This window comes from Athene noctua, chromosome 6 (assembly GCF_965140245.1).
Source record: "Athene noctua chromosome 6, bAthNoc1.hap1.1, whole genome shotgun sequence".
In the NCBI taxonomy this organism is placed as follows: domain Eukaryota; kingdom Metazoa; phylum Chordata; class Aves; order Strigiformes; family Strigidae; genus Athene; species Athene noctua.
This window is the reverse complement of record NC_134042.1, coordinates 8,785,248-8,798,243: the sequence shown is the minus strand read 5'-3', so window position 1 is coordinate 8,798,243 and position 12,996 is coordinate 8,785,248. Positions and strand designations below refer to the sequence as shown.

General features: G+C 33.8%; 1 protein-coding gene across 1 annotated transcript in view; it reads left to right on the top strand.

Moving 5' to 3' along the window:
• Positions 1-12,996, top strand: part of FUT8 (fucosyltransferase 8) — a 131,491-nt gene that overhangs the window by 68,724 nt on the left and 49,771 nt on the right. The window contains exons 6-8 of the mRNA XM_074909424.1: positions 4,601-4,716; positions 4,849-5,014; positions 8,791-8,905. Coding sequence (XP_074765525.1) covers positions 4,601-4,716; positions 4,849-5,014; positions 8,791-8,905 — 397 coding nt within the window. The remainder of the gene's footprint in view (positions 1-4,600; positions 4,717-4,848; positions 5,015-8,790; positions 8,906-12,996) is intronic.

Below are 12,996 nucleotides of genomic sequence, written 5' to 3'. Positions count from 1 at the left end.
GAAGGCCGTCACTGTTGCATCTAGATGGTAAAAGACTTTTAGGAGAAGGAGACCTTAAAATTACTGCTTTTGTAATGTCTGATATTCTTCAGCAGAAACTGGAGAAGTGGTGTGTATGCTTTCATCTGTGTCCTAGACTGCCTTTTTTCCAATACATGAATGGTTTATCGTATTCATGTGCTTCTTTGTGTCTTGCTGGGTGATAGTTAAATTTTTATCTTTTATGATATATTAGTGGTATCCTCCTCTGGAAGGTAAGCGTGGCACTATAGGAACCAGTAGTTTCAGAGTTCTTTTTGGGGAAATAGAGAATCTTGTTAAACGTTTTCATGTTGTGTTCATATTACTAATACATCACATTCTGTATATATTTACTTCCTAGAGTCTCTATTAAATATTACATTTTGTAGAACCAGCAATTCTTTTAATAAATATGATAACCTGTTTCTTAATCTGAATAGGATCATGCATAAAGCAGAACAGGAGTGGAAGAGGGCAAAATGTAATCTAACAAATAAAACAAAGCACTAGTATTTCTAGACGTTATTCTCATAGTTCTGAGAACAGCTTCACAAAGATGAGGTAGGATGGTAATTTTAAAAGAGCACTATACTTGCTTTAACATAGTTATTGCTGAGACTGGTATAGAATCCAAACTCAGGATCAATTAATCATAGGCAAATCTATTAAAGTACTTCTACCCGTTACTCTAGGCAATTGTTGGGCCCAGTAAGCCTGTAGTAAGCAGTGAAAGGGACTGGGATACAAGAATAGCTTTGGGTTGATAAAAATTTAAATGTTATTTTAAAGTACTGTTTTCTATTCAACGTTCTTAAAGTGTCTCAAGTTTGAAGCTGAGAGTATTGCACAGGCCAGTGAGTGAAGGAGGTGTGCATTTCTGCTCTTGGCTTTTGTGCATTTCTGAATTAAGGGACACATCTTCAGTGGATATAATGAGCACTAACCAGGGCTGTGCTGATTTAAATCGATAAGGGATGCTGCTCAATCTTTATTTGCAGATAATATTCAGGTTTTTTCTTTAATTTAGTGAGGTTTTATCTTAGAAGGGTAAAGTGACAGCTTATATTTTTCACTTTGGTTTTGTGTGTTAATGGTCATTAATAGTTAAACATCATTTTCTTCGGGGCGGGGGGGGGGAGTGAAAAAAGCCAGTCATAATGCGGCTTTAGTTAATTATAAAACTTTCAGGTCCATACAAAGAACTCAGAAAGTTATAAATGAAAGAATGAGAAAATATTTGAGTGTGAACTTGTGAAATCTTTCATTTTTTTCCTTTTCCTGGTAAATTATTGTAACCTTTTAAATAGGAAAAGGTTAGAATGTTTTTTATAATTTATTTTTGTTTTCATTTTTTTTACCATTATTTTACACAGTATGTGACAGTTCTTTCAGCTAAATTGAATGTCACTACAATTAAGTTTTGAGTGGTTCTTTTTGCCTTTAGAGATTCAGGTTAGTGACCACTACTTTGCCGTTGCCCCTCTGTTAACTGAAGGTGATGAGAAAGTGATATGGATGATGTACACAGAATTATTTTTTCTGTCTTTATAAGTGTAGCTGGATTACTAAGCAAGAGACAGAGAGAAACGGGTTATCTCTACAATATAATCTTTTTGATATTTAAAGTTATACAATAATATCTTTTTTTATATGAGTTCATTACGAAAAAGATAACTATATTTACTATAAAATGGTAGGAAACAGCAATGCAAAAATCACACCATGTAAGTATTGAGAGAAATCATTAAAACAAACCCACTATTTGCTGTATTATCACGGCTGCACATGTAAGTAGATTATAATTTTGTTTATTTTGTATTTACAACTTAATTTACAGTGTTGTTATAGCATTAAGTGAAGGATGTTCTGTGCTAGATGCTTAATGACATGTGCTTTTATTGTTGATTAGAATCATCATTGTTTAGATGAATTTACTTTAAACTCACCTCTCAAATTTTAAGGAGAAAGTCAGTTGTCAGGACTTTGATTATGAAAACTTATGTATATGTTTTTCAACAGGAATTTTTATTCATAAGTATGCATTATTCCTAGGATATTCTGCACTAGAAATTATCTGCATACATGATGCCATGAGTATAGATAAGGATTTTAATTCAAACACTTTTCCCTCAAATGTTGCCTTATCTCCAACTCGGTTGATGTACTTGTAGAGGGCAGTAACAAGCAAGCTGTGCTGGTTGCAGAGAAGAACCTTTTCCTTAATTTTGAGACTGGATGAAAGTGAGGAAGACAGCAATTCCAAGTCTGATGAGGTAACAGATGTAGAGAAAAAAACTACAAAAAGAATAAGTTATTTTAGTTTTATTCTGAAATGATGTAACTCTTGAAAGTCCAAACAACTAGTTTAGGAGAATGCCCTCCACCCCCAACCTAACTCCTTCCATCTAACAACCTAAGTATAGTAAACGTTTTTATTGCAGTATGCAAAAGCAGGTTGAATGTTAAATGGCATGTACTTCCCTTTTTAAAAATCTTAATTATATCAGATTATGGTCAGAATTACTGTGCTTCTTTCATATCATCCACAACCATCCTTCCATAGGATTCTGTAATTCCTTACGTTCAGAGGATGTGTGTGTTGTCTGAAGATTTCTTACGGTAATGATTTTGTATCCTTTTACCTTATTGTTCTTCACAAATTCTGCCTTTAGAAATGTGACTTACACAAGATAAGCCATTCCATTTTTCCTGGTAATTTTGTCGTTAATTATCCTGTCACAGTCCAAATTTTGATACCAAGTTGGCAGATCACAAATATATTTCAACTTTGTGGTTTTAAACTAGTGCAAGAGCTTAAATGTGCTTCAATATGCTTTTTAAAGGTTGGTTGTTTTGTACATGGCAATACAGTACTGTATCTCAGTATGATTCCATACTGTACATTGGATATAGAAACAAATTCACAAACACATTGTTCATACAGAGGGAGTATATTTAGGGAATGCACGTTTAAGGTTAGAATATTTTCCTCAGTTCTGTCATACTTGTTCCCTCAGTGCATAAAAGAGCAAATATATGAGGAGTTATTGATAATTCCTTTTTATTTACCATGGTAGCTTTAAAAGACAAATAAATACTTTGCAATAATTTAATTATCCCTAATTTGCTTTCAATAGGGAGCTTTTAGAGTGCAGAGTTTTTTTACTAAATTTCTGTCAGTCTACCTCTTCCACCCCCTTCTAAAAAAAGGGCCTTAAATGCTATGCTGCATGTGATGTACCCTTTTGATGCTCACATTAGGTATTTATTCCTTCAAACATTCCAGTGAAAGTGGACTTTTCATCAGTTCCTAAAATTTATTGGTATTTATAGAGATCTGAGAGACATTGCAGTTAATGCCATCTCGTTAGGATCTTTAGAATGCTGTCATTTCTGGTTTAGGGTGAAGATACTCCCTCTAACCACTATATTCTCTATGCTAGAGGTGAGGGGTCTTCCCATGTGGTTCCTTGAAACTCTGTGTATGTGTGTGTGGAGAGAATATCGCTTTCTTTTTATGCTTATGTGCCATTACGAATGACGAACCATCTTCATGTTCTGCAAGAATTCTGCATTCTTTACAGTTCTCAAGACTTTTCATTACACATCTGCTTTCTCTTTTACTTTTCAGGGTCAACTCTTACAAAAGTCTCATAAAAGGTGGAATGAATTTTAACCCTTGGATCCACCAGAAGTGTCATTTCTCTAGAGATGAGAGGGGTTTTTATTTTCCCTTCATTAATTTTTAATTTGTGAGGCAAATAGAAGATAGCATCTAATTTCTATACATAAATAGTATGTGGATTCAAGTGAAGATGATGAGCAAACATCAGTAATACCCTCAAGGCTGATTTATGGCTCACAGATTTCAGGATGCATATTTCCATACTTCTCCTGGGCTTCCATGCCAGAGATTTCACAGATGAATGTTACAGTTGCTGGTGTTGTTTTAGGTGACCAGCAGTTTAAAATACCGGAGTTGTCATAAAAAAATATCATTATGGTACGTTTAAGAAGCTAGGTTCTTATTCTGAGTCCAGAAAATACATTGAAATTATCTTGTGCCAAATGTAGGAAGACCTAACTTAAAAGCGGAGTTCCAGTGCTGGTTCTCTGGTCCTCTAAGAATGTATGACTAGCATTCAAGACCAGAATGTATTTCATGTGTGTATATAAAAGTAGCCAGAACTTGAGTCTTGTGGAGGCACATCCCTTGATATGGCTTTGCTTGTGTGCCAGTCAGTCCAACAAATGGTCTGAGCTAAGCTGCTGCAAATACTGTTTTCACAAGTAGAGCCTAGGATTGGTCTTGTCAGTGAGTGGAAGTCCTGTAAACAGCACAGTTTAACACCAGGTTGAATCTGTGTGCTGCAGCTGCGTTACGCACTGTTTTTCTCCTATGGATTGAATTTTTGAAATCTTTATATTTAATTTCTTCTGGTTTTAAGAAAATTCCAAGAAGGCTTATCAGCAAACAGTGTGGAACAAAAATGAGAGGGGAGCTGAGTTAATGTAGATAATTTATCAAATAACAATTATATTTCTAAATAATATAATTTCTTTATTTTCTATATCCTAGGATACCAGATGGTCCCATTGATCAGGGACCAGCTGCAGGAAAGGTACACGCTTTAGAAGAGCAACTTTTAAAGGCCAAAGAACAGATAGAAAACTATAAGAAGCGGACAGGAGATGGTTGGTAGATAAGTTTGCTTTTACTTCTAAAACAAGTTTTGGTATTCCATATCACAAGTGTATTGCTTTTTAAAGAAATGAAGTGCTGATGCTTTTTCATGCTGCTTTTTTTTTTTTTTTTTTTTTTAATAGGAGGCCTTGGAAAAGACCATGAAATATTGAGGAGGAGAATTGAAAATGGGGCTAAGGAACTTTGGTTTTTCCTCCAGAGTGAACTGAAGAAGTTGAAAAATCTAGAAGGAAGTGAACTGCAGACACGCATTGATGAATTTCTGTCTGATTTGGGTCATGAGGAAAGGTACTTATATTAGTTGACTCTGCATATATGTTGTAAGGATTATGGATTGATTTAAGTAAACTACCGATATACTGCTTAAAAATCTCATAGGATAAATTACTGCTATGTGCGCTAAAATACCACGTCTGAAGCATGATCTTAAAATCAGTACTTGTATTTCATGGGACATCAAGTATATATCCAGCGTGTGTCACTACAGCCTAGAGTATAACATTTTAACTTGATATATTTTCATTTATTTTACCAGAAGACCTGGGTCATGGGTGCCAGTTGTTGTATTTCAGTTGCATCTGCCTATATATGTGCATATGTGCATATTTGTACATGTAACATAACCATTGAAAAACCTTAAAAATATTTAAGTATCTGCTTGTGCCTTTTACAAATACTGGAACATAAGTTACATTGATCACTGGGATATTATATAATTGGAATTACTTTAAAATTAGGTAATATTTTAATTTTGGGACTAATTGTCATTCTGAAAAGTCACTTTTTTTGTAATTAGAATTATAACAGAATATTTCAGATAGAAATGACCTTTACACTGTCATTATTATGTGCTGCAAAGATATTTTGGAATTATATTTTCAGTTGTTGTGTATCTTCTGGCCTCCCTGTTGTTGAAGTACCTTTTGTATTACACTAAAATGTTCTGTATGAGTTTTGTTCATGCTCAAAGCAATTAATTCAGGAAATGTTAAAAATTCAGTTAAATCTGTCCTGTAAGCCTATTACATTTATAGCTTTGTTCCCAACAGGATTGCAATGGCAATTTGTGTCTCATTAATAAACATTCATAAGAAAATAGTTGAATTAACTAAATATACCACCTTAAACAAGTATCTCTTTTCCAAAAAAGCTGAGATATGCATGTGTGAACATCAGTAGTAAAGAATGAATATTCAAAAATAGCACTATAGTAAAAGGAAAAAATAGCAAGAATTTTCAATTCTTTGGAAATAATGTAAACACTATTTAAAACAGTTTTAAAATAATATTATTTTGATTATTAATGTGGGCAAATAGTATAGTCCATTAAGTTTTGTCGTTTAATATTCCACAATTCCAAAACCCAGTTTGTCACAGATTGATGGAGTTTAAAGTAAGAAGAGACTATTGAATTATCAGGAGTTATTATCTATATAAAATAAGCCATTACATTTCATCCAATTATGTCTCTGCTGAGTGCAATTATGTATGTTTAACTGAAATAAAAGTAGTGCTTGGCTGAAGCAGAATTTTCCAAAAGACTTGAGATCTTCAGTTAATCAACTGACAGAGAAGCTGCCACTTCCCTGGACAGTTTGTTCCAATTGTTACCTCCACTCAGAAATATTTGTTCTCCAGAGAAGTTATTTCCATTTCAGTTTCTGTGACTTCAGGTCATTGGTTCTTGATTTACCTTTTAAACTATCTGTGCCAAAACTGGAGCAAGTAGTCTAATTCCAGACTTACTGATAATCATTAGTGTACACATTACTGCCCTGTTTATATAGCCAGGATCACATCAGGCAGTTGCCACAGTGGAATCTTGAATAATATTGTGTGTTTCGTGCCAGAAGGTTTTGATGTCCTTGCTTCCCTGAATGAATTCTTTTCTTATTCCTTTCCTTCCTACACCAATGACTATTATTTCATTAAGCCCAACTTGCAAGTTTGTTTCTGACAGCCTTACCTTCACATCTCTCTGTACTTAAAGATGACATGAACCCCGTGGTAGAATGCATACCATGGTTGGTTTTTGGTTTTTGGTTTTTTTTTTTCATTTACTTAAGAATTGTCTTGTTGAATTCTTTCATCAGTTATTTGTATATAATCGATTGTATTAGATCTACTGCATCATCGATTCTGTTCTAATTGTCCCTAAATTGTGTTTCTGTTTTACTTGAGTATTATGTGTCATTAATAGTTAGTGAGTTGAAACTAGTTATCTTCTGATAGTTAAAATTGTTTATTTTTCGTACAAAGTGGAGTAGGGTGTTTCAAGCTCAGTTACCTTGTAAAAGAAAATCCGTTTTATATAGTTTGAGATTAGGATGTAGATATGGTACTTCCAGCTGATTGACAGGAGGTGTATATTACTGCTGCTGAACAATCTGGGTGTAATATTTGATACAGCAACAGTAGATGATACAGTAAGTCGGTATCACCGTTAACCTGTATAGAAACATATGAAAACCAGAATGAATGTATGAGAATGGAAAGATATAGATCCATAAATCCAGTTACTAGCGAGAGAAGGCTGGCTGATAACTCTGCTGATAAAGATAGCTCTGTCCCAATTTGACTTACCTCTTATCATTTACCACTTCAGTATTGTGTCAGTGGAAGTAGTTACCTAACAGAGATACATTGTCTGCTCCTCTCTCGTTTGCTAAACTTATTTACAAAGGATACCCTTAGCTAGCTAGGTCTATGGTTCCAGTACTGCTGCCAACAAGAGTGTCTTGATTACTTTACTGACTAGACTGCTGCAAAAGGTTGTTTGGAAATATGCTTGTCTTCCCCTCACACTCTTTTTTTTTGTCACCTCCCAAATTTCTTCACCTTTGTTCTGTTGCATCTCTTCCTAATGATCAAACTTGTGGCTTATAAAGAATTTCAGGCAATAAATTGCAGGATCTGAAGTTCAGATGAAAGAATTAAGAACAGTGGTTCAAAATTAAAACTTATGAAGAAGAGTTTATCAGCTTTAGGAACTTTAAATATTCTCAGGCTGTAAAGCCGTATCTGAAATTATTGGTTCTGAATTGGGCTAACTGTTACTTGTAGAATTGCCATTAATGTTTTTACAAATATTTTGAATAGTTTGCCTCTAGTTTTGTATTTCCTCCCAGAAACCACAGATCTAGAAAACCTTTTCCCGGGTGTTACTGTTTGGGCTGTTTTTCACAAAATTCCTGTCTGATCTTAGGAAATAAATGTCATATACCGTTTTTTGTCTAATGACAAATAGTTCTTTATTCTCTTATTTGGCCACCAAAATGTGGTAACCCTAAGAAGAGGATCTCTAGTATATTGGAGAACCTCAAATTAATATTTGATAGTTCCTCAAAGTTCACATTTTGTAGTCTAGATTTATACTAGGACTATGAGTCTGGTTTTGATTTTTGGTTGTTTTTTTTGTTTAGTGGTTTGTTTTTTTTTTCATTTGAGTATTAGTAGCATGCAGTCATTCTAGGCAGGCAGGACACTTACCTTCTCCCAGAGTCAGAAGGAGCTGCATGCCATAGAAAATACTGTTTACTAAACCTCGTACTAATATTATGTAGTTAGTTTTCACTAACAAAAATGGAAGGATTACTGTTATACCTGTGCTAAAGACATTTGTAATATTCTATACAAGCACAGTAAGATGCTTGTTGCAGGCAAAGTAACAAAGCATTATAATAGAAGCTACTGTAGGAATTACTACTGCACTTTCAGCAGGGGCAAATGGATAATGTATCTTGCATGGAACTATTCTTTCTTTTTAGTTTCCTTCAGCACATACCAGAAACAAATGCTTTATATCAAGCCTAAAAGTTTTTCTATCCCATCTCCTATTTATTACTATAATTACTCGAGGGTATGGAACATATGTTAAATGGAGAGCACAGGCAGTCTTGGCTGCTGTTTAGATTGTGGGGTAGGAGGTTGCATGAAGACATTGGTTTTGAGGCTATAATTGAAATAACTGTTTAATTTGTCTTTGATTCAGTCTAATCTTCCAATTTAGTAATGTGAAGGTTGTTTCCCATTTTTTTGAGATTGTTTTCCACTGTTGTTTACAGGTCAATAATGACCGATTTGTACTACCTCAGTCAAACAGATGGAGCAGGAGATTGGCGAGAAAAAGAGGCCAAAGATCTAACAGATTTGGTACAGAGGAGAATAACTTATCTACAGGTAAGACACTAAAATTTTTTTAAATCAAGGTAAACATTTTTTTTATACATATAGCACTTAGCTACACCCTTGTAACAATAGTCTGACAGTTTTAAGTGAATGTTTGTATATGAATGGATTACATACGAAAGAAATTAGAACATTTGTTTCAAACATTATTTTATATGTATATGGAATTATAGTATTTCAAGAAAATATTTGTATTTTTTGGTTTCGTTGTTGTTGTTTTGGGTTTTTTGTTTATTTGTGGGTTTTTTTGGATCTGGTTTTCACTGGGCTGTACTTACCTGTTCAGATTATTTTGTTTTATTATAAAAGTTGTTTCTGTTTCTATTTTTGATTCTTTAGATTATCAGAATGCATATCTATGTTTGCACAGTGTTAAAAATGAAAGTCCTTGTATGAAACTTCTGAACAAGCAGCCCATTTTTAAAAATATGAGTATACAAAGTTGAAGTGCTTGTATTGTCCAGTCATAGACTGTTTCAACAGATGTGAGACTTCTCATAGATGCTCATATTTGTGAGTGCATAAAGCGTTTTTAATATATCTGCTTGTGTGTGTCTAGTCCACAAAATTTAAACAAAAATTGATCTGAAGGTTTTGGGACTTATATTCATGTATGAATGCATGCAGCTATTTATATAGTAATCAAAAATTTACTTGTAGTCTGTTTTATTTGTAATTGGTTTGTTTTTCCTTGCATGTGTGCACCTCACCGCTCTGTTCTGTATGGTCATCCCTAATGGCTGATCTCTTCTCTGTGTAAATAGCTGAATTTGGTTCTCAGATTTTCATTATTTCACATTTCACAGTTCAGCTGTTCAATTCAGTTCTCATCTGTAACCAAGCTATGTATTTGTTGCTTGTTAAATAAAAAAGACACCCTCTGTGGGAAAAAACACCTCATAAATTATGCAGGACACACTGCTTTATTGTCTTTCTTCAACTCCTTCTTGAGAGCAGTTCCTCATTCTTTCATTTTCGATGCCACTGTTTGGCAATGGTGTACTGTAACTACTGTTTGTGCTGATAAATACGGCTTTTCTCTACCTTTTTCTCTTCTTTCACCATATCCATTTGTTGTCTTATCTAAGCATGGATATGTTTCTGGGGAGTGATTGTCTTCCTGCTGTATGTTTGACAGTGTTCAGGGCTTGAGTTCAAGACCAAGACCTCCAAGTATGTACAGCAAATAACAAAAATAAAAGGAGTTCAAGAGAATAGAAGCTCAAATTGAAGCATTTAATAAATGCTTACATTGTTTGTTAGTGAATTTGAAATAAATTTTCTTACTGAGTGAAGAGCTGGGAGCCAATTAGCTGCTCTTAAAATTTATTTAGACATGTAGAGGCTATGATAAAGGGCTGCCCTCTCTCCATAGAGGTAATTTATTCTCATTTAAAAAAAAAAAAGTAGAAACAATGTTAAGAATTAAACCAGTGCCAAGTCACAACATATATAGAATCCTAATATTTCATATTTGTAGCACAACTAGTTAAAGCCTTTCAGAAAGTGTGTTATATCCTCAGGCATTTCTAAGAAAGGTAACTAACTTTATCCTCATTATTTTGAGAAGAAAACCTGTTGATGAGCATGAAGAGGTGATTTACGAAAAATTGTGGCATTAGATTCAGAATTAGAATTAGGTCTAACATACTTGGCTCAGTTTCCATTTTACAAGACATTTTTGTTTCTGTTTTATTAATAAATTTGTTGAAAAAGGAATCAATAATAAAATTTCTGTCACTGAACAGAATATTTATTCATATTTATGCATTTAATATATTAAATTAATCATGGGTTCATCCCATGAATAATAGTACCCTGTTTATTCTGTATGTCTTTTAGGTTAGTTGAAACATTTGAGCAGTATTGGATGCCCATTTTTTATTGTACTAAAAAGTGAAATAGAAATATGCAATGAGCCTTCTCTTACTAAACTATTATTTCATGCGAAACACAAAACATGCTTGCAGTGTTTCTTTCTATTAATCTCTCTTCAGGCTAAGCATACCTAAAACTTTCAATCTTTCTTCATGTACGAATATTTGTAATACATTTTAGTTTTGTTTCTGATGTTTTCTCTTAACAGTAATTCTTGACTGGACTATTAGAAGTGAGCATCCACTAGTTGACAAGTGACAGTAAACTATTGATTTATAGAAAAGCACCAAAATATGTTTTTTTCTTACCTTGCTTTTTATGCAGTCCAAGGTATTACTTAGCTAATAATACGTCTCGCTTGAATTCATGTCACTATGGAGCTATTGAAGATGATGGCCAAGATTTTTAATTCAGCTGAATTTTGAAAAATTTGAGTTGTTTTTTTTTTTCCAATATGCTTATTTAAAATTTAGTTGTCAGTACAAACTTTTACTTGTCATGAGTCATGCTTACTGTGGTTAGTTTCTTCTGAAATTCATTACAATCTTCTCTAGACTTGATTTAAAATTTCTTAGACATTTAATTTAACGATTTTGTCTTCTACCAGTTCTTCCGTCTTTCATGCATAAAGTATTAGTCCCTCTAAGATAACTAGAGGCCATTTCTCTCTCCTTTTTATAATCTGATTTTGATCTTTTACTGCACTTTGTCCTTACGCCATGACTAATTTGTTTCTTTAAAGGTTGTATGCTGAAAGACACCCCCCCCCCCCAAAAAAAAAATCATAATAATTACACTGTAGCAGAAAACTGTGGATAGGATGGTTTAGTGCTTACATATGTTTATGGAGGATCATTTGTCTCCAGGTGGTTACTATTATCATCATTCATATAAAAGATTCAAACCCCAAGGCAGGGTAATTCTCAGTGTGTGCAGCATTTCCCACGGTCAGGGTGGAAACCTAACCATCTCTTCTGTTCTTTCTTCTGAGTAGTTACAGTTTTTGAGATGGGTCACTCACATATACCATCACTACCATCTCTCTTTTAGTTTATTCTCATTCTTCTGTCTGAATAAAAACAAGGATCTAGTCTCTTGCATATATGCTTGTAAGCCAGACATAAGGTTTTGGAGCCCTTATAAAGATTGAAATACCTTGTGTCTTGAATGATTGTTGGAAGTAATCATCCACAACTGGAATATGTCTGTGACTACACATTTGGAAGTCAAGTTGACTTATTTGCTAGTGTGGGTTTCAGGATTTTGAAGAGTACAGGACTGACTGTGGGTATGCGATATAAAAAAATCCATGGTCTGAAATTACATGTATATACACCTCTATTTATAATATAACTGTATTAAAAAAAATTAAAAAAAAAATTCAACAACCATTACCCACCCAACTCCATACCAAAAAAACCCCGTGTAGAACCTATTTGTGGTGTTTGCTGGTTTTTTTTTTTTTTTGTGAAGAGTAAAAGTACCATGTTGTTTTGTTTCTGGTACATGTTGAACAGTCACAGCTGCATTATTTTGGGACATCTCCCTGGGAAATCATTTAGCTGAATGATAGTGAATAGTGACGACTGTTACTTCATTTGGATGGTATTACCATAAATTTGATTTAATGAGCCTACATTTAGCTAGTTCCCTGTAGTTAGAGGAACACTTAAAAAGCTAGGAGCTTACATTTAAGGAAAAGACCTTATTTTCAGAGATGTTCATTAGCAAACATTTGAAGAGAATGTGCAAGAGAAGTTGGACAAGGGCTCATGTAGTACTGTACATTCTGGGAATGGTAGAGTGGCTAGATGATTCTGAAGGCAGCATTTTGTTTTCTGCCCCTTTTGTGCTTATTTTTGTTCTATTTCTTTTATGAAGATTGTCATTCAGTATGCAGTCTCCCTATAGCAGGATATTTTTGCCTCCAAATCAAGAAAAACAATCATTTTGTTCAACTTTGAAGGTTAAAAATATAAGCATGTGAGACAGGTTACTAACTATTCAACAACGTCATCAATTATAATAGTTATAGCTTACTGTATTCATACTATTTGATTGGGATTGTGTATGTATGCAAGGAAGAGAAAGTTGCTTACAAGATTATATTCGGAGATTTCTGAATCTCCCAGTATTTTTGGTGATTTAATTTGTCACTTAAGTTTTTCTGTCTTAAAGTGTATTAAATCCTCTCTCTTTTCCTC